At 40.6% G+C, this 24,218-nt stretch overlaps 2 protein-coding genes across 3 annotated transcripts in view; one reads left to right on the top strand and one right to left on the bottom strand.

Moving 5' to 3' along the window:
• Positions 1 to 24,218, bottom strand: part of vps8 (VPS8 subunit of CORVET complex) — an 80,256-nt gene that overhangs the window by 36,979 nt on the left and 19,059 nt on the right. For both annotated transcript variants that reach the window (XM_087837446.1, XM_087837445.1), the window contains exons 7-17: positions 16,664 to 16,788; positions 11,331 to 11,417; positions 11,044 to 11,111; positions 10,434 to 10,587; positions 10,284 to 10,343; positions 7,555 to 7,662; positions 7,277 to 7,357; positions 5,660 to 5,830; positions 4,172 to 4,246; positions 860 to 895; positions 650 to 740 (exon numbers count right to left, since the gene is read on the bottom strand). In XM_087837446.1, coding sequence (XP_087693572.1) covers positions 650 to 740; positions 860 to 895; positions 4,172 to 4,246; positions 5,660 to 5,830; positions 7,277 to 7,357; positions 7,555 to 7,662; positions 10,284 to 10,343; positions 10,434 to 10,587; positions 11,044 to 11,111; positions 11,331 to 11,417; positions 16,664 to 16,788 — 1,056 coding nt within the window. The remainder of the gene's footprint in view (positions 1 to 649; positions 741 to 859; positions 896 to 4,171; positions 4,247 to 5,659; positions 5,831 to 7,276; positions 7,358 to 7,554; positions 7,663 to 10,283; positions 10,344 to 10,433; positions 10,588 to 11,043; positions 11,112 to 11,330; positions 11,418 to 16,663; positions 16,789 to 24,218) is intronic.
• LOC102789565 (DELTA-stichotoxin-Hmg2b-like) lies at positions 18,658 to 22,454 on the top strand. The gene is made up of 2 exons (XM_087837457.1): positions 18,658 to 18,736; positions 21,965 to 22,454. Exons 1-2 carry the CDS (start codon positions 18,669 to 18,671, stop codon positions 22,389 to 22,391), a joined length of 495 nt encoding a protein of 164 aa, XP_087693583.1. The 5' UTR covers positions 18,658 to 18,668; the 3' UTR covers positions 22,392 to 22,454.

The raw sequence follows: 24,218 nt of genomic DNA, 5'->3' as shown, positions 1-24,218 counted from the left end.
CAATCCTTGCACTATTCTGAACTGCACTGTTCTACTCTCTATTATTGTATTTATTTATTCTCATTCACATTCTATACAACACTGTTGTACCTATTCTTAGTTTATCTCATTTCTTCACAGTTGTATTTATGTATATTTGAGTTTTTTCATTTTCCAGGACAACGACACTTCGTCCTACTCTATATTTGAGCCTGTACTGTTGTGCTGACAATAAAACACTGCTTGACTTGACGATCCATAGAGGGTGAGGTCTATCACACCAGGCAAGACACCAGATGCAGGCTGTATAAAGATGCCTCTAGTGGCCGGCACAGTATACAGAAAGATCTACGTGTGTGTAGGGCCTGGAGGTCAAACTGGGAGACGCCCCCAAGGGTGGTGGAGAATGACCGAGCTAAGATCCTGTGGGACTGACCAACCGGACATAGTAGCGGTGGACAAGCAGAGGAAGACCGCCGTAGTGAACGACGTAGTGATACCGAGTGACAGCAACATCAACAAGAAGGAACACGAGAAGCTCGAGAAACCCCGAGGACTCAGAGGAGAGGTGGAGAAGATGTGGAGGATGAAGGTAACAGTGGTCCTAGTGGTAATCAGAGCGCTCGGTATGTGATATCAATGACAGATCAGTGAAATGAATTATACCCACCAACCACAGCCTTAGCAGCTCCCTCGTGAAAGGACCAGGCCAAAGAGAGGGCTTCAACAAAATGTTCCTGCTTCATCAAACAGTCAATACGCTGGACAGGGAAGGGCAAAGGTCAAGGTCAGGCTTAAACAGTGAATGAATTGTTTAATATAAATAGTTGCTGTTAATGGATTTGTGGACAACTACAGCTACATAAATTGTCACACCCACCTCTCTCCAGTTGCGTAGAGTCATAATGTGAGCTGACTGAAGGGTGAGACAACATAACATTAGACAGTCGAAAGGGACACGTGTGTGATCCTCTCTGAAAACTTGCAGCAGAGAAATATGAAATTCTCCTGATTATTAAACCTCAAAACCCCAAAAATATACAATGCATACATAATTTACAGGTCCTAGTCATAGTCCCCCGAGGACAATGACTGTCTTTTTTTATGACTCAAACTTTATTAGATTTTAATATTAAAACAACAAAAAAAAAAACAAAGAAAAACAAAGCAGAAGATAACAGAGTGGACATTCCCAGTCACAACAACAAAACAAATTGAGAATCGATGCACATTTCCATCCAAAATAACATAAATACACAATATTTCACATAGACCCAATTACAGCTATCCTATTTAGTCCAACCTTAACTACATTAGCCGGATACGTGACTGACCTGTATATGAAAAGGAGTTAGCCCATTTGTCGTTATAGTCGTCCAGTCTATTTAGCAGTCTATAATCTTTCGTAAGCTGCCACTTGTCCCAAAGAGGTATACCACTGAGAGAAGGTAGGAGTCGATGAGGCCTTCCACTCTTTCACCAACGGCTTCCTCTCCAGCATAATAGCCGTTTGTACCCAATGAGCAAGAGGAGTGGGTAAGTGACTCAAAGCTGAAGGGTCTCCTAATACGTAAAGACTGTTCATAGATGGGACCCCTTGACCTACAACCTTCTCTACTACGGTGTGAATATGAATCCAATAATCTTGGACGTTGATGCACCCCCAAAGCAAATGTAAAAGTGTGCCACTTCCCTGCTGGCACTTCCAGCATGCATCGTCAGTCGCTATACGCTATGCAACCGTGAGGGTGTCCAGTATACTCTATTTAAAATCTTAAATTGGACCAATCTTGAACGCAATTCACGTGACATTTCTTTCAGATTCCTAAGAATCCTAAGAATTCCTCCACTGTAAAGATTTAAGTCTATTTCCCACGTTCTTTTGAGGGACAGTGTGTTAGCATCAGAAGCTAATAAAAGCATTTTGTAATAAGCTGATGCCTCTTGTCCACGCCCAAAGGTTTTTTTGATTTCCTCCAGAAAGTCGCAGCTTAGGGCGATCGTGGCTCAAGAGTCTCGGTCGTTGTGTCCTTGGGCAAGACACTTCACCTACCGCCTACTGGTGTTGGCCAGAGGGGCCGATGGCGCGATATGGCAGCCTCGCCTCTGTCAGTCTGCCCCAGGGCAGCTGTGGCTACAACTGTAGCTGCCTCCACCAGTGTGTGAATGTGAGAGTGAATGGGTGGATGTGTAAAGCGCTTTGGGGTCCCTAGTGGGGACTAGCAAAAGCACTATATAAATACAGGCCATTTACCATTTAAAGGGAACTTTGCGGATAAACCAAATGTATTGGCCATTAAATGTCTCAGGCTACGTCCACACGTACACGGGTATTTTTGAAAACGGAGATTTTCTGTTTTCGTTTTAAAAAATAATCCCGTCCACACGTAAAGGCAGAAATGAAGGAAAACGCTGCTAGGAACATGCCAAAGCAGCAGGTGGCGCTATATTCCTAACCGTGTAGAAATGTTGGCCAATCAGAAGTCTAGAAGCCTCGGTGGGAAAAAGTAAACAAAGCTGGGGCATAGAAGCAGAACAGAGTCGTATGTGTGGAGGGACAGTAACTGTGTGTGTATATGTAAGCATTTAAACACTGCAGAGACAATTAACAGTAACAGTATTGTAGAAATTCATTTCACTGAAACAATAACGTGGCGCACAGTGTGACGTCAAAAAAGGCGCACACCTTTGACGCTGCGTTTTCTCCGTTTTCTCCGTTTTTCTCGTCCACACGTAAATGCAAAAACGGAGTTTTCAAAAATATCCACCCTGGCCGGAGTTTTTAAAAATCTCCGTTTTCAGTGACCGAAAACGCCGTTTACGTGTGGACAAAAGGTGCAAACGCATAGAAAAATCTGCGTTTTCAAAAATACCCGGGTACGTGTGGACGTAGCCTTAGTTGCAAGTATTTCCAAAATTCCTGCCAAGGTAAATCAAATTCTTCTGCAAGTTTTCCAAATGATTTAAATATACTATTTTCGTAAAGATCCCCCAGCACTGTTACACCTCTCTGAAACCAGAGAAGGGTAATTTAGCAATAGAAAGTTTGGGATTACACCAAATACCAGCAGATTGGTTGAGATGTGGGTCAAATTTGAATAATTTGGACATTCTTTTCCATACTTCTTTCAAATGAGAAAGTACGGGATGTGATTGGATGTGGGGGGACAGATTAGTTGATACGCTAATAATAATATTATTGGTGTAAATGGCGAGCAAGCAGTACTTTCAATGGAAAACCAAGGAGGAGCTTTCTCAGGGGGTAAGAAGCAATGTGCCGGATGCCGAAGAGAAAAAGCATAATGATATAAAAGTCGATTAGGCATCCCTAACCCACCTCTGTCCACTGGTTTCTGCAGTTTCCTCAGATTCAATCTAAGCTTTTTATTACTCCATATAAATGCTTTACAAAGCTGCTCAAATTGTTTGATGTATTTCAAAGGAACATGAATTGGTAGAGCCTGCAACAAATAATTGAACTTAGGTGTGCATACCATTTTGATTACGTTTACCTTTCATTGAAAGATACATCTGAGACCAGCGATCAACATTAATTCTCATATCGCTGAGTAAAGACATGAGAATGAGTAAAGGCAGGAAGGTGATGACAATGACAGTAAGTTCAACACCAAATGCTGCATTTCCTCAACACTGAAGCTAATTCATAGAAGAGGCACCTTCAGGGTTTGACACTGTTTGAAGAATGAGCCAAAGTCACAGCTGAGCAACAAGCAGAGTACAGCCTGTCTATCAGTATTCACATCCTCATCAACAGCAGCAGTCCGGTTACAACCATAAACGCCTTTTTATAACATCTGTAACAGATGTTTTTGTTTGTTTTCAGAGTGGGCGGCGCATCTAAGAAGGAACCAGATTGATTTGATTGACTTGGTCGTTCAGTCTTTGTTAACTTTGTTTCTGAGAAACATTGAACTGTTTAAGTATTTGCACGTGATGTTCTGTCACCACTGATTCTCATCAGTGTTGAGATGTTGCACTCGTTGGAGACGGGGATGAAGACAGTCCCTCCTCTGCACATGTCCAAACCATTTCAGCTTCAGCTCTCTGACTTTGTCTCCAAACCACTGAGCCTGAGCTAAAATGCTTCCATTGATAAATAACAAACGTTTTCATCCACGGTGATGATATAACAGATGTATACAACAGAGAGGTAAATAATACAAAACAGTACCTTGGTGCCCAAATACACAATCTGTCCTGCGTAGCTCGAGACTGATTGGTAACAAGCCTTTTCTCCAACTAAAGCCTGAAACACAAACACAGAAAGTCAGTGGTGAACTCATTGATAATGCTTTCAAACATATTCTTTTTATTTTATTATTATTATTTTCTTATGAATTCTGGGACCAGATCCCGAATCACAAGAATTTAGAAGATATTCAGGTTTAATTAACAGAATCTAGAAGGTAACCAGGACCTGATTCATGTAACACTTTAGGTTCAGAATCTGTTTACAGGTTTGCATGAACAGAACTCGATGTGTTCAAATCATGAACGAGTGTCTTTGTGTTTGAGTAACTATCCAAACGTCCTGTGCTGACCTGTAGAGCTACATTTACTGATATATGCACTGCTGTGCTGCCGAGTGAAAACCACTGAACCTCGTGTCCTGTCCCTGTGCTTCCTGTTTTATTTTGATGGGGCCTGTTCTGTGTTCAGTCTCTGCCCCGTGTTTTCTCTGCACCTGTCCTGGTCCCACGTCTCGTCTAGTCGATCTCGTCTCTATGTTCCCTCTGTCACCGTGTCGGTTATGTCGTAGTGTTAGCTCGTGTCTCTGAGTCTGTGCCTACGTGTCGTATCTCCTGTCTTATTTTGATAGTCTCTGTCCTACATCAGTGTTGTGCCTTCCTTCAGCTCATCATGTCCGATTTGTCTCAGCTGCGTTTCTTCCTGTTTCCCATCCTCTCGTGATCCTACCTGTGTGTTTTGGTCCTCAGAGGCTCTTCGTGCTGCGTTTCTCCCTTCATCCTCCTGAGAGTATTCTAACTCGCAGTCCTGCTTTGTGTTGCTCGCTCCAGTTTCTTACTCTCAGGCTCCAGTTTAGTTTCTAGTTTTGCGTTTTGCAAATGTTTATTTCTAATGTGGAGTTTTCCCAGCAATAAAGCTGCACCTTAACTTTAACGTCCTGTTTCTGAGTCCTGCGTTCGGGTCCTTCATCCTGCCTGCCACACAGCAGTTGCCATGACAATATGTCATCATTATCAATAAAATAAAAGACAATTAAATATTCCAGAAACTTGTTATAAATCTGGTTACCTGGATACCAAATGAATGATATGGTAGGTTCATTTTTGGTTCCCAACCATCTGAATCTTGAAAACGGTCATGCGGTAACTTATTCTCTGTGACTTATTTTGTGGTTTCTTCAAAGACTGAATTTTGTTTCTGTTGTTTTTTTGCTGCATTATTACTAACAGAGAACTAAAGCAGGGTTTTGACTAACATTTTCACGAGTTTTGAATCTCAGATTCCCAAAAATCACGAACTATCTGTCATGGTCCTGGGCCAACAGCATTAAAGCTGTATTTTGAGTTCAGTCCTGTTTGCCCGTGAGTTTGCGTTTGGGTCCTCAGCCTGCCTGCACACAGCCTGATCATGACACTATCAACATCTCCAATAAAAGCCTCAAACGCTCATGCCTTACAAACTAAACCCTCACCAGAGCCTGGGAGACGTTTCCTCCAGTTGCAAGTGATTTGAAATGTCGGCTGTTATAGACCAGCTGCACCTGCTCCAAGTCCAGAGTCTCCAAAACCTCTTGGCTCGGCCGGTCCACCACGTGCAGCTTTTCGTGGCTGTCCACCAGGACCAGCGTACGACTGTTAATCCACTGCAGAGACACAGAGGCACAGCAGGAACAGAACAAGTGTCAGAGGTTTATATAAATGGCCATGACTCTGACAGGTGCACAGAGGTGGGTAGTAACGAGTTACATTTACTCCGTTACATTTACTTGAGTAAGTTTTAAAAAAAATGTACTTTTAAAGTACCTTTTTTGCACGATACTTTTTACTTTTACTTGAGTACATTTGTGAAGAAGAAACGGTACTTTTACTCCGCTACATTTGCAAAATTCGACTCGTTACTTTTTAAAAAATAATTAGTTTAACACATTAGATAACATGCCGCCAGAGGAGTTTCCGGTAACTTTTTTACCGGAATTTTTTACCGGCTGATTATGCAGTCACATGACCAGTTTCAAACTGTGGCGGGCAGAGCGGCCCAAGCGTTTCAAAGTAGCGACACACGGAAAGAAGAAACATTAAAAACATGGCAGAGCCAGTCGTCTACGCTCGAGCTGAAGAGGATGAACAGCATTTTCCTCACATACAAAGAATGTTTCGCTTAAAAGCAGCACAAAAGAACAGCTATGTCTGCAGTGTCGGTGTCTTCAGTGAGAGCCAAAACAAACCAACTTTTCAGCGTGAAATAACTCAGCTCGTGTAACCTGAGGAAACGGTAAGTTTTCTCTAAATATCTTTTAGCTGTGGTTAGCTGGATGTCAGTCTGATGTTACAGCAGCTGTGTCGAGCTCGAGCTGCGAGTCATGTTTTCGGCGCTACGTTGTAGTGGGATAAGTTTGTGTGTTTTGTGCAGCTACAGCTGTCTTTTTAACTGCTCGCTGGTTAGCCTATAAGCTAACAGCTAGCATGGTTAATGACACTAGAGTTCCACGCACATGTAAACAGCTCGTCTCTACTGCTTTAACTGTTAAAACAGAAGCAACACTGCGGCTGACAGGGTTTATTATGTGAAACAGCAGCTTGTTTAGTTTAAACAGTCTGCATTAAGCTGGGCAAACACTGTGCGATTGTTTTCAGTCACGTTATTCAGCTCCTGCTCAAACTGTACAACGGCCTGATGCTCTGATGCGACCTGAGTGCTCAAACTATGCGTTCATAACATGAAGCTTATCATACAAAATCTGTCTCTCGTTCTCCCTCTCTCTGTCTTTCACTCACTCACACAGACACACACCACCACTGTCAACTTTGCTAAATTGCTAATGAAAAACATTGACCAGGCAGCTGTGATTGAGCAGCAATGTCCATCCAACTATTTTCATTACTTTTCACTTTTACTTGAGTAATAATATTTTAAAGTAATGATACTCTTACTTGAGTACAATTTTTGGATACTCGACCCACCTCTGCGGGTGCAATGATTGTACAGCATTAAAAATGAGATGCACAAGTTAAAATGTATTTGGCGTTTTTCTTAATCTACACAAAAAGTTTACATCCAGGTTCAAATAGATTCTTCTTGGGGTACTTACACTTAGGCTGATGATGTCACAGCTGAGCTGGAATTGTCTCTGTTTGATGACGTGGATCGTCCCCGATTCCTCTTTCTTTACCTGAACAAACAGTAGTGGAGGAGAGAAAACATGATCGCAGGGAGAACTGCTCTTTGATGGAAGTGTTTACGCACTTCAGAAATCAGACATCTGGGAAATATTCAGTCCAACATTATTTAGTGTCAGTTTGTATCCTCGTAGCTTCAACATACTAATGATCTACTGAAAGCTTTGATGTATCACAGTTCAGCACTTACCAAGAGGAAGTGGACGGTATCTCCTTTGCAAAAAGCCAGGACTGGATTGACCATCTTCTGGACAGCAACAAACTGCCAGGCCAACTGAGGAACACTGGATGGATCCGACTAACAAAGGAGAATATAACACGACATCGGAAACAAATCTCAAATCTCATGTAGCGCCTCGGAGGTCGTGCCACATTCCCATCAGCACTCTGCCCTGTCCCGCTTAACTGTGAAGTGATACTAAATAAAACGTAGACACGTTTTTGGAATAAGATCCAAACTTTAACTTCTTTAACTAAGAAGGAACAAAAAGGAGAGGAGCATGTAGAAGCACATCCATTCTACTGGGAAAGACACATGTTTTGAACAGGGACCAGTGGCTCGTATCACCACCAGATAGAAATCCAACTTTCTAGTTGCAAAGCAAAAAAATGCTAAAAACAGCAGCTGAGTCACTTCGGACATGTTGGCAAGTTAAGAAATAAATGATGATGCTGAGTATGAAACGAGCCAACTCTATTCAAAGTATCAAAGCTGTTGATATTAATGTCTCCTATGTGACTGTCAGAGAGACCGACGGGCTCTTAGGCCTGCTGTAAGGGTTGCAGCTGTGATAGTGCATGTTATTAATGTGCTATGCATCACTGAGCAACACAGGAAATCCTTCCTGCCTGTGACTCTGTGAACACAGTACACATGCCTGTACAGCCTGACTGTGTGCACATCCTCAATAAACACCCATTTAACACCCGCAGCTTGGAACGAACTGTAGAACGACTGGAAAATGACAGAATTCATTGATTTTTTATTTTTATTTTTCATTTAGTTTTGCGTGTGTGTTGTTGCTGTTTGTGTTTAATTGTGTAATTTTGTGAGACTCTTGCTGCTGCCTATCTTGGCCACGTCTCCCTTGAAAAAGAGTTTTTTAATGGGATTTTCCTGGTTAAATAAAAAAAATAAAGTACAGAATGATGAGAGGGGCGCCTCAATGTCCATGTATGCGTGTGTATATCTGTATATTTGTGGGATATTTATAATTACAGCTATTTGTTAGAATTTGTACAAATAATGTTTATTGTATAAAAAGCAACTGGCCACATAATTTCAGGGATGAATTAAATATTCTGAATCAAACTTGTCATATTTGCTAAATCCTGCATGAATTTTAAATGAAAATTGCATTTTCTATTTTTCTGACGAAGAAGTTTTTGTTTTTTTAAATATTCTACATGTTTTATGTTTATAAACTGTCAAATTCAACTGCATACGATTAGTTTTATATTCGTCTGTGTTCACATACGAGACTTTGTATGAGTGCTGCAAAAACGACAGTTTCTAATGAATATGTTTCCAATTACACATCCTCGCTGTGATGGTAAGATTGGACTTTTATCTTTAATAATCTGAGATATAAAATGTGCCAAAGTGAAAGTGCGTCGACAAACCAATTTTTTAAATGGTCATCTTGAACATTATTTGTTATATAAGCATATAATCAGTGTTGGGAAGGTTACTTAAATGTATTCCATTACAGATTACAGATTACATGCCCCAAAATGTATTCTGTAACGTATTCCGTTACGTTACTCAATGAGAGTAACGTATTCTGAATACTTTGGGTTACTTAATATATTATCATGCTGTTTACAACTACATGAATGTACTATTGCTGTGATTTATTACTGTTACTGAAGGTCCGCGGCTCCGAACCGTAGTAAAGGGACCTCTGGCTAATACGGTGGGTTCTGTGTCGGCTCGTAGCTGAAAACTAGCTTTACTTTGTTGTCTGGGTCAACTTTGCTAGCAGAGACAGAGAGAGGCGTTGAAAGGCTGCTCCAACAGAACTTATTGTTTCAGAGGAAAACACGAACACGGTGTACAGTCGAGTCTTAATAGCTTACTTACAACTGGGCTCGTCAGGCTCTCTTCTTGGCTGCAGTGGTTATTATTATATTTACATGCTTCCAGCTCCCGTTTCTGCTCGATGACAGCTCGTACTTTTCCTTTTTCTCCCTCCCTCGCTCACAGACACATAACGGGTATGGCAGTCCATTCTCCCTGCAGCACGGACTACACTGCCCATGAGGCTACATTCTTTAGAGCTATACCTGTAGCATTCTGCCTGTTAGCTTAGCACAAGAACAACAGGCGCTCTCTCACCCAGGAAACACGCAGAGAGAGAGCGTCACCCTGTAACCATGGCAACCGTAACGCTGCCGCCTGGAACAACAGAACGTAGCTGTCAAACAAAACCCAAACAGTCCTGACCCGCCACAATATGAAACAGGGAAGTACCGCCGTGTAATCCATTTATTTCAACAAAGTAACTGTATTCTAAATACCACCTTTTTAAACGGTAACTGTAACGGAATACAGTTACTCATATTTTGTATTTTAAATACGTAACGGCGGTACATGTATTCCGTTACTCCCCAACACTGACTATAAGTTATATTTCACAGCAACTATGTTCAAAGTTTCTGCTATGGAGCACACGGTCGAGCAGAAGGCGATTCGAGCTGGAACGAGCCGCGAGTCTTTCAGGACCTCTGGGCAGTTCTCAATCTGCCTGCCTGGTAAACAAGGACTCGATAGCTGCGCTCTGTCTCTTGATTACAGTTCATGGTAAATGAAATTGAAACATTTGTATCCTTTAATTACAGTACATCAAAGTAGTGACATCACATCTGACCTCATCACGTCAGTGGATCTGACTCATACGTGCAAACCGCACTTCATACCTTATTGTAAGGAAATGTCATCCAGACTTTCAGGGACGGCTTTAATCCGATGACCAGAATCTGGGGTGAAAAGACAAAACCATCAGAACCTGATGCTGCATGAATGAGAACACGATTACGACCTGCGGACGACCTTTGGCATTTGCACACCTTGGTGAGAGATGCCATAGCAAGCAGAGAGTAGTGCGTGATGGGATGGTCTCTGAAGTCCGGAGGAGAACGCAAAGGTTCGATACAGCACACCTCCCCTTTAGAACCACTGAAGAGACATCGAGAGTCACATGACCGCATCCCCATCACCCTCCTGAGAACAGACGAGGGGAACCAATGAGAAAGATGCATGAACATAATAAATACACAGAATCAGAGTCGGGTTAAAACGGCAACACTTGTTGCTGCTGGGATTAAATGTGTTCCTTTAAGAGGTAGAAGATCAAAAATATCCTCCCCATAGATGTACGTATGGTAGAAATGTGAAAGTCCGACGTCACTTCCTTCTTCAGTTATCACAAGATCTTTGAAAAACTTGACCTCTGACCTTGAGGTTAAAGTTACTAACTCATCTGAGATTTTTAGTAGATGCACCTATGGTATCAATTAGAAAATCCTCATTTTCCAGCTATTGCATCCACAACGTTGAATCGCCATGCCAACAGTACTCCGTCAGCTTGTCAGTGCTGAGGCGTAAAAACTGCTCATAAAAACCTGATGGTTGAAAATAACATTTCTGTTACTTTTCATTTAAAGTAGAGTCATTCACCTGAAAGCCAGCTCAAAAACAGATCCTCCACTGTCATTGCACACGGCAATAGTTGGGTCATCTGTGAACTACAATAACAAGAAAGGCAAAAGAAGAACTCAGGACAGAAGTTAGACAGAAATCATCAGGGAGGAAACACATGTGACAGAAAGACCCATCTCTGAGTCGCAGACAGAAAAATACAACCTTTGTTACAAATGTTTCCTTAGTAATAGTAGTGGAGGGGTGACGTTTGGTAACAACAACAAAACAAAGCTGACTTTGTGTGTGTGTGTGTGTGCATGGACCTTCACGTGCAGAATGGCCGTCCCAGGGGGGTGGGCATCAGTGATGGTTCTCAGAAGCTTCCCATTGGCTAGATCCCACATTGTGATCTGATCGTGCAGACGGAGAGACGACACGAGAGAAGTGTTCATGAACTCAAGTGAAAGCTGTAAACACATCTGCAGTACATTCCTGTCATAGCAACACTGATGCTAATTTTATTTTTGCTATGACCTTAATGTGTTTCTGAAGTGAAGAATAAAGCGATGATTTAAAAGGCTGGAAACAAAACAAAGATGAACAAATCAATCATTTAATGATCGTTCTGAAAAAACGACCTCATGCCTCAAGGCTAACACACGAAAATGCATTCGATTAATAGTAGAACGGACCTTATCCTGACAAAACAGTGTGCAAGTTTCGCTCATGCAGAGGATGACACATGATCAACCTCACATTATGAGCAGTGTTGGTCAAGTTACTTGAAAAAAGTAATCAGTAACTAATTACTGATTACTTCCCCAAAAAAGTAATCCAGTTACTTTACTGATTACTTATTTTCAAAAGTAATTAATTACTTAGTTACTTTTTAAAAACACGATTTACAACCTGAATAGGTGATAAAGTGATAGATCTTTCAGCCCAATTCTACTTTTTCTGCATAATCATCATACAAAATGTAATCAAATGGAAAAGTCTCTTTTTAAAACTTGTTTTATTAGTTTTAATCTTTTAACTTTATGCATCAAGCAAACATTTAATTATCTGCACCATTCTCTGACTGGAAGAAATTAGTTTAACATTTAAACCTATTTTCTGCACATTCCAGCACATATTTTTTTTATTTTTTTTTTGTGTTTACGCTCAGTCTTTCAAATAGATGCAAGTAAAACACAGCAGAAAATAAATAAAGTCAAAGACTAGCGGTCCTGTTGCTCTATTTTCACCTGTAAAGCAGGAGTAGGGTAGGCGGAGGTTTACCCTGGTGCAGGTGTGCCGTGGTCAGTGGAAGAATCCGCGAGTTTCTCTGTGAGTTTCCCATTACGTCGTAGCTACTCGGTGCTTGTTTGGAAGTTTAGGGTTTTTTTCGCTGTAAAAAGAAGTTTTCTTCCCACGCACAACGGACACTAATGTTTTTGTCACTTTTTATGGAATCAAACTCAAAGTAAGGTCAGTACTTCCACGCTTTAAACGCTGCACGCTCATACTCTCTCTGCACTCGATATATGATCCATTGTTGATCTGCACACAGCTGTTGTCACGAACGTCGCACTCGCTTACGTCACTGTCATGAGACATTCTCGCAAAAAATCACGGTTTTAGTAACGCAGTAACGCAGCGTTCCTACGGGAAAGTAACAGTAATCTAATTACCGTTTTTGCAATAGTAATCCCTTACTTTACTTGTTACTTTAAAAAGTAATCAGATTACAGTAACGCGTTACAAATAACGCGTTACTGCCCATCTCTGATTATGAGTGCCTGCTACATTCCTAAATAATCCGTATAGTTAAAATTTGCAAATCTTTACAAAATAACGATTTATTTAGGAAAAAATGCATTAACAGAAGGTTAATGCGCTGGTAGAGCTGGTGGAAGCAGATATTGGTCGGCTGTGTTACTTAACTTACTATTAACTGCTTGATAAGTCACTAACATTTGCAAAGCAGTAATGTTAGTGACTTCTTTTCTTTAGGTTACAATATTTTTGTATCATATTTCCCCATTTCTGCATCAGTTTATTTGGATTCTGCCAATTATGGTATCAAACCTGCACATTAAAAGACAACAAGTAATAAACAATTACAAATACACACAAACCACATTAACAAATATAACCTGTCCAAAACAGGAATGTTTGTTCCTTTGATCCTTGTATTGGTGTTATTTTAAATTCAAATAAACATTAAAAAACGTGCTGTCTAACCCGATACTTACACTAGTTCATGCAGTTATTACGTCTAGTTTGGACTACTGTAATCAGGACCCATATAGACCTTAATGGGACTGTATCACCCCAGTCCTGCACTTTGCTCTCAGACGGCTGGTTTACTTGTGGTTCCTAGAATATTTAAACAGGAGGCAGAGCCTTCAGTTTCCAGTCTCCTCCCAGTGGGAACAGCTCCCAGTTTGGATTCGGGAGAAGACACCCTCTTTGTGGTGGAGGGAGGGGCATCCATCATGACCAACTATAACTTCACAAACAGTGTGTTTGGATTTCAGGAGGATGTCGAACAGAATGCAGTAATTTGCAAAATATGCCGTAAAACTACTGCTGAAGATCGCAGCGCAGTGAATTTATCCTATTAGCTGCAAAATGTTTTAAACTCTGCACGTCAGCGTCTCCCACACACGAAAGAAAACGTTCAACCAGCTGTGATACCTGTGACTGCTCTTCAGGCGTTTTCTACTTTTCTTTCTGTAATTTGAGGTCATCACAGTTTTTATTTTACAATTTTTATATGTTATAATCACAAAGGAGCACGTTTTTAATTTTAGTCTGATTATTTTGTCGTGTGAATTTGTCGCACGGATTCTAATTATTCATCATCTGTTCATTTATTTTAACATTTTATTGGGATTATAAAGTTCAAAAGATCATCAGCACCGTGTTGTTGGGTTAGTCATCATCACCCACACGCCGGCTGACCAGCCATCTAAACTTTGGTCTGAAAAGCGTTAGGAGGTAATGGTTTTCATCTTTGGCGTTATCCTGTCAGCATGGTGAATTTCAATGTTTCCCCATGAAGCATGAAAATGCTGTAACTCACCATGAAACAGGAAGCTGTTGTTCCTAGATCAGGAAGTGAAGGCTTTCACAGTTTTAATGAGTTTACTACAGACTGTGGTAAATAAGCTAGCAGCTAGCTCCAAACTTACGTCTATCTGCATGTGAACCAGATGTTTGTGAACAAGTGAGCTGTTAGCTTTTAGCATGAACTCGTATGACCTTCCTGGGGAGCGTCCTTCTCACTCTACAAATACAGACACACTAACAGTGGTGACACAGACACTGTTGCATGTGTGTGTGAGTGGAACAACATCACTCACTTTATCATCTGATGTGAACTCAACCACCTACACATCCACACTAGTGAGAGGAGAACACTAACTCACATCACAGTGAACATGCACGGCTTTGGCATTGATGTCGTGGACAAGTACAAACTCCTGGATGTTCACCTTCACAATAACCTGGACTGGTCAGAAAACACCCCAGATCTGTCGCAGCAGATGGCCCCGCCCCTCCCTGAGCCGGAGGTTTCTTCCTGTTAAAAGGGAGTTTTTCCTTCCCACTGTCGCCAAAGTGCTCACAGGGGGTTTGAGTGGGTTTTTCTCTGTAGGGTCTACTGTAAAGTGCCTTGAGGCGACTGTTGTTGTGTCGCTGTATAAATAAAATTGAATTGAAGCTCTGCTGGGCGGGCTGAGGTGTGCGGGACTTTTTAGTGACTCCTGCAGTCTTTTACCTTCTAACACCTTTGTACAGGTATGTGACAACTCCCCTGGTGGGGAGGTCATCCCTTCATCCCAACAGCAGTCACACTGTAAAATACAGATAACTGCTGAAATACATGTACATCATCACCCCCACTGCACTTCATGTACACATAAAAAACATCGACTTCTAGTTACTCTTGTAATTTTCTTGTTTTTCTTTTTTTTTTCCCAAATTCAATTTTTCTTCCTCACTGTTGTGCTGCTATAACAAGTGAAATCCCCCAGAGTGGGATTCATAAAGCCTATTTATATCTATCTATGTATCTGTCTATATATATGTACTTATTCAGCCATCGTTCAAATTTGGCAGCTTAATGTAATGTTTTTAAAAACAATAAAAAAGACTCTTAACCCTTTAAGACCTACTATAGAACCAAGTCCGCCAGAGCTTATATTATATGTTTACATGCTGTGGAGCCATTTTTGGGAGCATTTCAAGTTGCTATACATCAATACAACTGTTACAGCCCAAATTTTAATAATATGTATGCATTAAGTGCATAGTAATTACATAAATTGCAAAAAAGTGCAATAAACTACAAAAAAATTGAAAATTGTTTTTGTTTTTTTAACATATATTTCTAGTTAGAGAAATTTAAGAGGCTTATCCCTCGAAACTGTAAATACAAAAAAGTTGCACAAAATAGTTTCCCACCACAGGAAATTTATTTTGAGTGTCTTCATAGTTTTATTTTTGAAATACACCAATTTTTATATACTGCAGGAAAAACCGAAAATAAATATTATGATGCAAATTTGCAAAAAAGCAGCATATGCATCAAAATAAACTATTTCCAGCAGTGCAATATGAGTCCTAAGCATCCCAGAAACCACACAGAAAGTCATAAAGTCAAACATAACTTTTAAAAACACCAGTATAGGCTCATGAGGCCCTGATGGGAAAAAACTACATTTCCGCGAAAATTACGTCACTTCCGGTTTCAGGCAGGTCATGGCGGACATGCAAAAGTTCGTGCTGACGTCTATTCCAACGTAGGAAGTGTTATGAACAGCTGATCGGATCAGCAAAGCGTGTTTCTGGAATATTATGTTTTTGTTGCTGCAAGCGCTTTTTATGCAGTTTTTGCAAAACTATATGTGGAAGGAAACTGTGACCGAGGACAAGCTGATGGCATAAGATGTAAGTACAACTCCTCCGGTTTCATATGCAAAAAAAAATTATTGCGCTAGCTCACGTGGTTGCAGAGCTACCGAGATTTAAAAGTAGTTACACAAAACAGAGCGTGCCGCTCCGACTGGTTTTAAAGGGTTAAAGGGACGTCCTAAAGCAAAAAGGAGGACAGCTATTTTGAATTTAAGAATTATTTTGGCAGCAGTTTTGTTGTAGTTAATCAAATTTCTCGCAGAGATTTCATCTGACCAACATGAGCATTGGTGAATTCAACCTAATGACCCTGGCGATGCTAAATTGCGAAGCATGTGATTTTTTTTAAACTGAAGGACGCGTCTGTGATGGGATGTCAAATTTGGATTAATCACTACAGGACATTAAATTGTTAAATCTCAAATTGAAATTATCCAAAACATCCTCAACCTTACAGCTGATAAAAATCATCTGTTTCTATATGAAATGTTCAGTGTTAATATCACAGGAACACATAATTAGTGAGTGATCTCATACGCCACCCACTGGCCACGGGTAGTAACAACAGTGAGAATCCTGGGCTCGTCCACCTGACTACAGCAAACACCTCCACAGTGTCAGGTCACGACATGCACTGAGGTGAAAGGGCCCTATGATTTAACTGTTATTATTATCATCATTATTATTTGGCAGCTTTAACAAAATAAATTGTAAATTAGTGGCAAATAAAGTCTATTTTTTCTTGTCCTCGTACCTGTCCTTTGGCAAAGCCGCAGAGAAGTCGTGAGCAGTCGTGGTTGATGCTCAGGGCAGAGACGGCGCCAAACTCCGCTCCAGTCGTCTTGGTACCCAGACAGAGCCGCAAGGCCTGGTTGGTATCTGGAGAGGAAGAGGCCGGTTAACTGACAAAGCAGGAGAAATACTGGGAAAATTAAAAAAAGGCAAACTGAAAGTTGTCCCAGTCCTCAGTTTTATGAGTGCAATACCAGAATTAAAAAGCACATAATTTAAACATAAAAAACAAAACAACCCCCCCAAAAGTAATCAACTGTAAATAAAAATAAACAAATGAAACCAAATAACATGCCAAACCAAGATGCACATAAAGAGTGATGTTTCAGGCTGAACACCAGACGAACAACATTCAGGAGGATCTGACAGACGTGCTCGTACCTTTTCCTGCTCAGGCATCACAATGTCAGCAACACAGAGAGACACTGATCAGCCCTGCTACCAGTTCAATACTGAGCAAAGTTAAACCACAGTCAGAACATCAAGAAGCTTCTGTTCCTGCGTGTGTGTTTGTAAATGCGCTTATTAGCAAGTGTGTCCAGCAGGCTGAGTGTTGTGTGTCTCTGAAATAAAAGTGAAATTTGCTGTTACTGAAGTTACACATCTGTCATGTTTAAAAGGGACTTCTGCATGTTTTTCATATCATTAGTAAGAAAAATAACATTTTATAAAGTAGAACTAAGACAAATAAAGACAGAAATGCAGGACTTCATCTCTTTTAGGGAAAAACCAGCTTGAAAGCTCAGTGGTGTTTATGTGTGTGTGTAACACACGCTGTAAAGCATCCTGAAGTCCCACCTTGTACAAACATTCGACTTTAAAGGTTCTACCAAAAGAGTTCCCAAAGGCGTGGATCCGTCCGACCACTGTTAGATACGGCAGAGAAAGAGAGGGGTGGGAAGCTGATCCTGAACACGAGATAAGGGAGTCAGGTGGTTCGTTCTGATTACCTGAGTCAATATAACCTGGTGTGATAACAGCTAATGTACAGTGGGACTCGTTCATACCCGGACTAACAACGTTTGCTCAAACAGCTATTAAGGTAAGTCGTCCAATATGATTCAAACTTACCTTCACTGATGTGAGCTAATGTTTGTGGCTTTATTTCCAGGTAATATCTGGGTTTCAATAGCAGATTTTCTGCACCACATTTATTCACTGATTAGTCTGAGTGTCATTTTATAGTCTGGATATTTGGCACAGTCAACGTTTGAGTCGACCATCTGACTGGTTAGACCCTCATTTGGAATTTAGGTTGCTAAAATAAAACATGCAAACATTAACATAAGCATTAATATTAGCTTTATGTAATACAAATTAGATTAAAGGAGCTAAGAAAATGTAAACTAACAATGACAGCTACATATAAAATGTACATTTCAATAATTACTTAATCCAAACCATCAACATGTCTAATGGACCCCAGCAAGACGGTCTTATATTATTAAGACTTTCATATTAAACCTCATCTTTCTTAATTCTTGTTCCACCATTGGCCCATTTTACAAAGGCTCTTTAAACCACCGTAACTCTGTCACCACCTTTCCAAAGGAAGTTGTTCCTGCATGTTCGTACAGGACAGTCTAATATTGGGATTCTCTCTGCAATAATATTGCCTTATAATAATGAAGTACCTTTAGTCAACTGTCACTGTGAATTCAAATGATAACTTGTGATTTCACAGGAAACAGGTCTGCTTTTTCTATTTAAAGGCTTCACTCGTGTAATTGTAGCCACCGTCACCACATCATTAAGGGTCATATGATTGTTGGGTTTTTCTCTGTATCTATGAAGCGCCTTGAGGCGACTTTTGTTGTGATTTGGCGCTATATAAATAAAATTGAATTGAATTGAATTGAATTAAGCAGAACACAGCTCAGTTTGACAAACTGTGTCTTTTCTTTAAAAATGGTGATATAAGTGAAATGTTCTGATTCACAGCCTCCTCCTGCCATCGCATCAACACAATGCCTCATCGCAGCTGTTCTGTTGAGATTAACAACAACTCTGGCTTCTACACTCTGGCCAACCCAAGGTGCGGTGTCACTTCTGTACTTTCCTTTTGATGCAAGTTTCAAGAATGGTTTTAATGCAACATAAATCATCTTTTGCTGCCAATACAAACAGTCTAAAATGCTCAAATCTACTCAGTGTGCACATGACAGTACTGTAGACACTTGTGATGTTCTCAGTTTAGTAAGTAAGTAAAATTTACAGATAAAAAAATCACAAAGTGCTTTACAGCACAGGAAATGGAAATACAAAACAATATGACAGTAAATCAAACCGCATTACAGATACTAATCAATGATGTCATTATAGTCCAGTTCTCTATGTAATGTTTGAGTTTTAGGGGAATTTGCAAATATTGAGAGAAAGAACCAGAAGGCTGTCGGTCATGAGTTTTACAAACTGGCTTCGATGGTCACTGGTGCAGGGACGACCTCATTGGCTGTTGGTTTCAGCACGCCATCTGAGGAACACGTTCATGCTGTTGAGGATGCAGCAGAGAAGTTGTCGCCTTTATTTAGACATGAATTCTTAAGATGTGCTGCTCCAGAACAAAAAAGACGCTGTTGGTCATTTCTTCCATATCGTTACAGTAAAGAGGCAACTGCTAGTTAGCCGTTAGCATGCAGAAACCAACAACCAGTCCTGTCAGCCCTCATGGCGAACCATGAAACGGTTCTTTTAGCTGCTGTCGAGCCAAGAAAAAGTAGTCAAGATGATGATGAGACCCAAGACGGCTGCAGAATGAAAGCCACACATCTAAAGCACAGTGGTGTGGTGGTTAGCGACATTGCCTAGCATCGGCAAGGTCCTGGGTTTGAATCCATCAGCTTTCTGGGGCCATTCTGTGTGCAGTCTGCACGGGTTTTCTCTGGCTTCCTCTCACAGTCCAAAGACGTGCAAATGAAGTTAACTGGTGACTCTAAAGTGGCTGTAGCTACGACTGGTTATCTGTCCCTGTATGTTAGCACTGAGATAGGCTGGTGACGTGTCCTGTTCAGGGTGTACTCGTCTCTTGTCTTATGAAACCCTGAATAAGTTCCAGGCCAACCATGATGGATGACCAATAATTATAGTTGGTTATAATCTTTTTAAACCTTTGGGTTTATCATTGTGGCAAACTTTGCAAAATCCAACACAGCCAGTGCACATCTGAGCAAATGGAAAGAGGAAAAGTGTTTGTTTTGCAAATTCTTACCAAAGTAAAATCCTAAAATTAATGAATCTATTACTTGCATCATCAATGATCTGCATAAGGAGTGGATAGAAAACAATGATCCAGCACATTTTTATGTACGGTTGTGTAGCTTGCCTGTAGCTTGGCAGCTTACCACACTTCATGTGGGAGATGAAAAACAGCAGCTCAATGTGTAACTTTTGAGGTGGATTAAATGCACATTACTCCTGATGATGGTAAACAGCACACTATTGTGCAAAGGCGTCAAACATCCGGCCCGTGAGATCACTTCATTGGTCAGTTATTAACGGCCCATCGGTACGTGGAAATCAAATCATCAGCCCACGTAGGCAGGGCTGGGACTATTTTAATGGGCACACCATGCAGGCATTCACATGCAAAGACCATTATGTGACAGCAAGTATGCAATAAACATGTAGAACATGTTTACTTTTCTACAAAAACATGCAGAAAAACAGTGAAATATGAAATTTCTTTACACTGACAGAAAGGAGCATCTCACCCATTAATGATCAAAATGGGCTGTATGTGGTCCACGATATGAGTCTGACACATCTGCTCTAGATAGTCCAAAAACATGAATCCACTGCAGCAAAAACACCATCAATCCTCTACAAGCACAGCAAAGACAGCACACCTACACAATCATTACGGGCAGAATCACTAACGCAAAGCTAGGAAGAAGAAATCCCACAGTGATGTTTAAGCAGAACGTATGCTAACCCAACCAAGCAGCCAAAGAGGATGTTTGTGTAACAAAGCTGCTGCTTCCTGTTTTGCACTTTTATTCAATTTATTAAAATGAAACTCCTCCATATATTTGCCCTATAAGGATAAGGATTGGAGTACGTATGTGGGTATAAGTTTAGTGTTACATTTGTTATGTAACTTCAATAATGCGAATGAGAAATCAAAACCGTCACAGCCCAGTGGAACTTGGTTTGTTCAGCTCTTACAATGCTGTTTTCTAGGGCTGCCACAAACGATTATTTTGATAGTCGACTAGTCACCGATTATTTTTGCGATTAGTCGACTAATCAGATCATCATCCATTGGACGTAAAACGTATAGCTTATTGCACCAGCAGCATCTGCTCTTATATAACTATCATTAGCTTACAGCTTTAAGTGTTTAAGGTCTGTGCTAACTAAAAATAAAGACAAGATGATAGTTTATTAAATTTTAATGAAATTTGCAAATTGTTTCGGTGAAGTTTAATAAACTCCTTGCTATCTAAAATATAACAGGACACCGGAGTAAATTCTCGAGCATCTCTTTAATCTCAGCCAAACCGATTTACTCAGGAACAAATAAAATACTAAAAAAAAGCCAAACAATAACATTTTTAAGTTATCTAAGTGACTTATATATCATGTTTAACCTGAGTAGCGAAAGACAGCGGTGGGTTTGAAAACGATTTGCCGGGAGTCCGGTGTTCTCACGGCTCTAGTTAGCCTAGCCCCCGGCTAGCTATCGAGCTAGTGGGTAACAGACGTCTCCGAAAACGTCGGAGCGCTTTTAAAAATATGTGGTGTCTTGATAAACTGAGCAGATATTTGAGGTTTACACAGCTACATTCTCGCCTGAAAATATGTTAAACGTTTATTTTGTGACCCAGAAAGAATAATAAGAGTAATATTAAAACTAACTAGCTGCCGCCATTGTTGGAAACTGAGCTGGGCTGCGCTATGAATTCTGGGACACAGCTTCTTCTTCTTCGGGGGTTTAACGGCAGCTGGCATCCTTGTACATGCAGTGCTGCCATCTTCTGTTTCAGTCCGTTATTACACTCTTAAATCCTACTACTTATTCCTGCGTCTTTTGTGATCTTACAAAGCTTCAAACGACGTGTCGACTATTAAATTAGTCGTTGACGATTTTGATAGTCGACGTAATCGAGGCAGCCCTACTGTTTTCCATGTAATGTGTCCTATTAACTGCATTATTGTTACATAGTTTAGATAAACAGTGTTTACTTATTGGAAAGTATAACCAGAAGAATTGCTCAAAGTGTTTCTGTCAGACCCATCTAACACACTGTGTCTCCATGCTTAGGGCTTTCAGTGAGAGCGGCAAATGCGAGGTCCCTTTGCCACCCATGGTAGGTCCCTGCTCTGAAGCCAGTGCACTGTTTAACAAGGACACTGGCAGTGCAACTGGAGCAGTTGGAGTCTTCACCTATGACCTTTTCAATCCTGACACGAACGACTATAGCCACATCATGGCTGTCATGTTCTCCGTGCCGTATGATCGAAGCCTCTACTCCAACTGGTTTGCCGTGGGGATCTTTGACAAAGGAACCGACTGCGACTATAATCTTTACGACATCATGTATAATGGGAGTGAAAATAGTTTCGTGAGAGCCAAGGCTGACGGGTCCTGCATTTCTTATGAAGGTGACTACGTTGTTGTCAGTGCCTCCATGTCTGATTCAGGTGAAGCAGTCCTGAGGGTGGATGTCAATGACACAGGGATGTACTAACACAACAGACGCGAGATGTTACACAAGTAATATAAAACAATCACTGTCATCCCACTACGTATCTGCAAGGGTCAGTCAACTGGTAATACTGGTCACTTGCCATTGTATACTCAAGAGTGCTTTTTCTCTAGACTGACTCATGAAAGATGTGTATGTATCAAAATCAGGTTTTTTTTGTAACCAATGTATAATGTAACGTTGGAAACAACCCAATAAATCGAAACCTTTGCCTGATTTAAATTTGTCCCTCTTCTGTTCAACATCACCTCCGGATTCTGCAGAAGTATTTCTCTGACTGTTTATTCTCAGTCTTTAGGTCCATTCTGTCTAACGGTGGTCCTCAAATATATACAAGGTTAAGATCAAATTCCCTTTCAAACTGACACTAGGATCACTGGTGATGGAAGGACGTCGAGCTATTCTGAACACTGTCAGTGCTAAAGCGTCAACTTGGAGTCAACTGAAACACCAGGCGTTTTTTAACATTTAAAGCTTCGTGCAGCCCAAACTGTTGGTGAGAATGTCAGTGGGGACTGTAGCATCCTGAGATGTCAGATGATTCAGCAGAAATGAACAAAAATGTTTGGTGCGCGCCAGGATGGCACCAGCACAGAGAACACTGAAAAAGTGTTTGCCTCCTTCCTGATTTCATGTGTTTTTCTATGTTTGTTACACTTAAATGTTTCAGATCAAACAAATTTAAATATTAGACAAAGATAACACAAGTAAACACAGAACGCAGATTCTAAATGAAGGTGTTTTTCTTATTAAGGGGAAAAATCCAAACGTACTGTGTGAAACACTGATTGGGTCACCTTTAACAGCAACAACTGCAATCGAGCCTTTGTGATAACTGGCAGCGAGTCTTTTGCAGCACTTTTTGGCCCACTCATCTTTGCAAACTGTTTTACTACAACCACATTTGGTGGGTTTTCGAGCATGAACCGCCTTTAAGGTCATCCCACAGCATCTCAATCGGGTTCAGGTCAGGACTGGGCCAATCCAAAGTCTTCATGTTGGTTTGCTTTACCCACTCAGAGGTGGACTCGCTGCTGGATCTTTGTCCTGCTGCTGAACCCAAGGGCACAATGAATGAAATACGTAAGAGCGACACAGTGATAAATGAATTTTCCTTTTTTTCACTGTTTCACTTATCAATTTTGCACAATTCTGTAATTGTGTATAATTTACTTAATTTGTATTTGTCAGATCTGGTTTTTGCTCACCGGTGCAACTTTGTGAATGGCCACACATGTATGTTCTATCTTTTATGTGTTTTTGCTTCCCTTTACATTTTTACCTTTGTGTGTTATTGGGTAAATAAGACTTGTAGACTCATAGCACTTCTACTACAAGTATAAATAAAGAATTTAAATAGAATAAATGCACAGCACACATAAAACAAACAAAACAAGACGAGAAAGAAAATAAAAATAGCAAATAAAACGCCAAGTATCATTTTCTAAATAAATTCCCTTCATAATGTCTCAGAAACTCAGTTAAAGGTGACCACATTTCTTTAAGATCTACTGCTTTTCCTCTGACAATAAGTAAGTGTATCCAGTTCAGTACATGATGTTGCCTCCTGCACCCACCTATGACTTTAGCGTACATCTATTTTCTTCCAACACAAAGATATTCACCGCCTGTCCTGCAGGAGTCCAAAGTCGATCCGTTTTAGCTGTGTGGAGCTAGAACCAGCTCGTGGCAGTTATCTGACTGTGTGGTTGGACCAGTCAGTCCAGTAAGGATATTAAACAGTGTTAAAACTGTTCTTTTTAAATGGCAAACACCATCACAAGCCAATGGACTGGTTCTTATACAGCA

The sequence above is a fragment of the Neolamprologus brichardi genome, unplaced genomic scaffold (genome assembly GCF_056152115.1).
Source record: "Neolamprologus brichardi isolate AB-2024 unplaced genomic scaffold, ASM5615211v1 NODE_ptg000033l+_length_6344489_cov_1, whole genome shotgun sequence".
NCBI lineage: Eukaryota > Metazoa > Chordata > Actinopteri > Cichliformes > Cichlidae > Neolamprologus > Neolamprologus brichardi.
The sequence above is the reverse complement of the archived record's forward strand: the minus strand, read 5'-3'. Positions and strand labels throughout refer to the sequence as shown.

Excerpts from the sequence above, each read along its gene's own strand:
- LOC102789565 (XM_087837457.1), top strand. The coding sequence starts at position 18,669 with ATGCCTCATCGCAGCTGTTCTGTTGAGATTAACAACAACTCTGGCTTC. Across the intron at positions 18,737-21,964 it reads TACACTCTGGCCAACCCAAG|GGCTTTCAGTGAGAGCGGCA; the intron begins GTGCGGTGTCAC and ends CTCCATGCTTAG.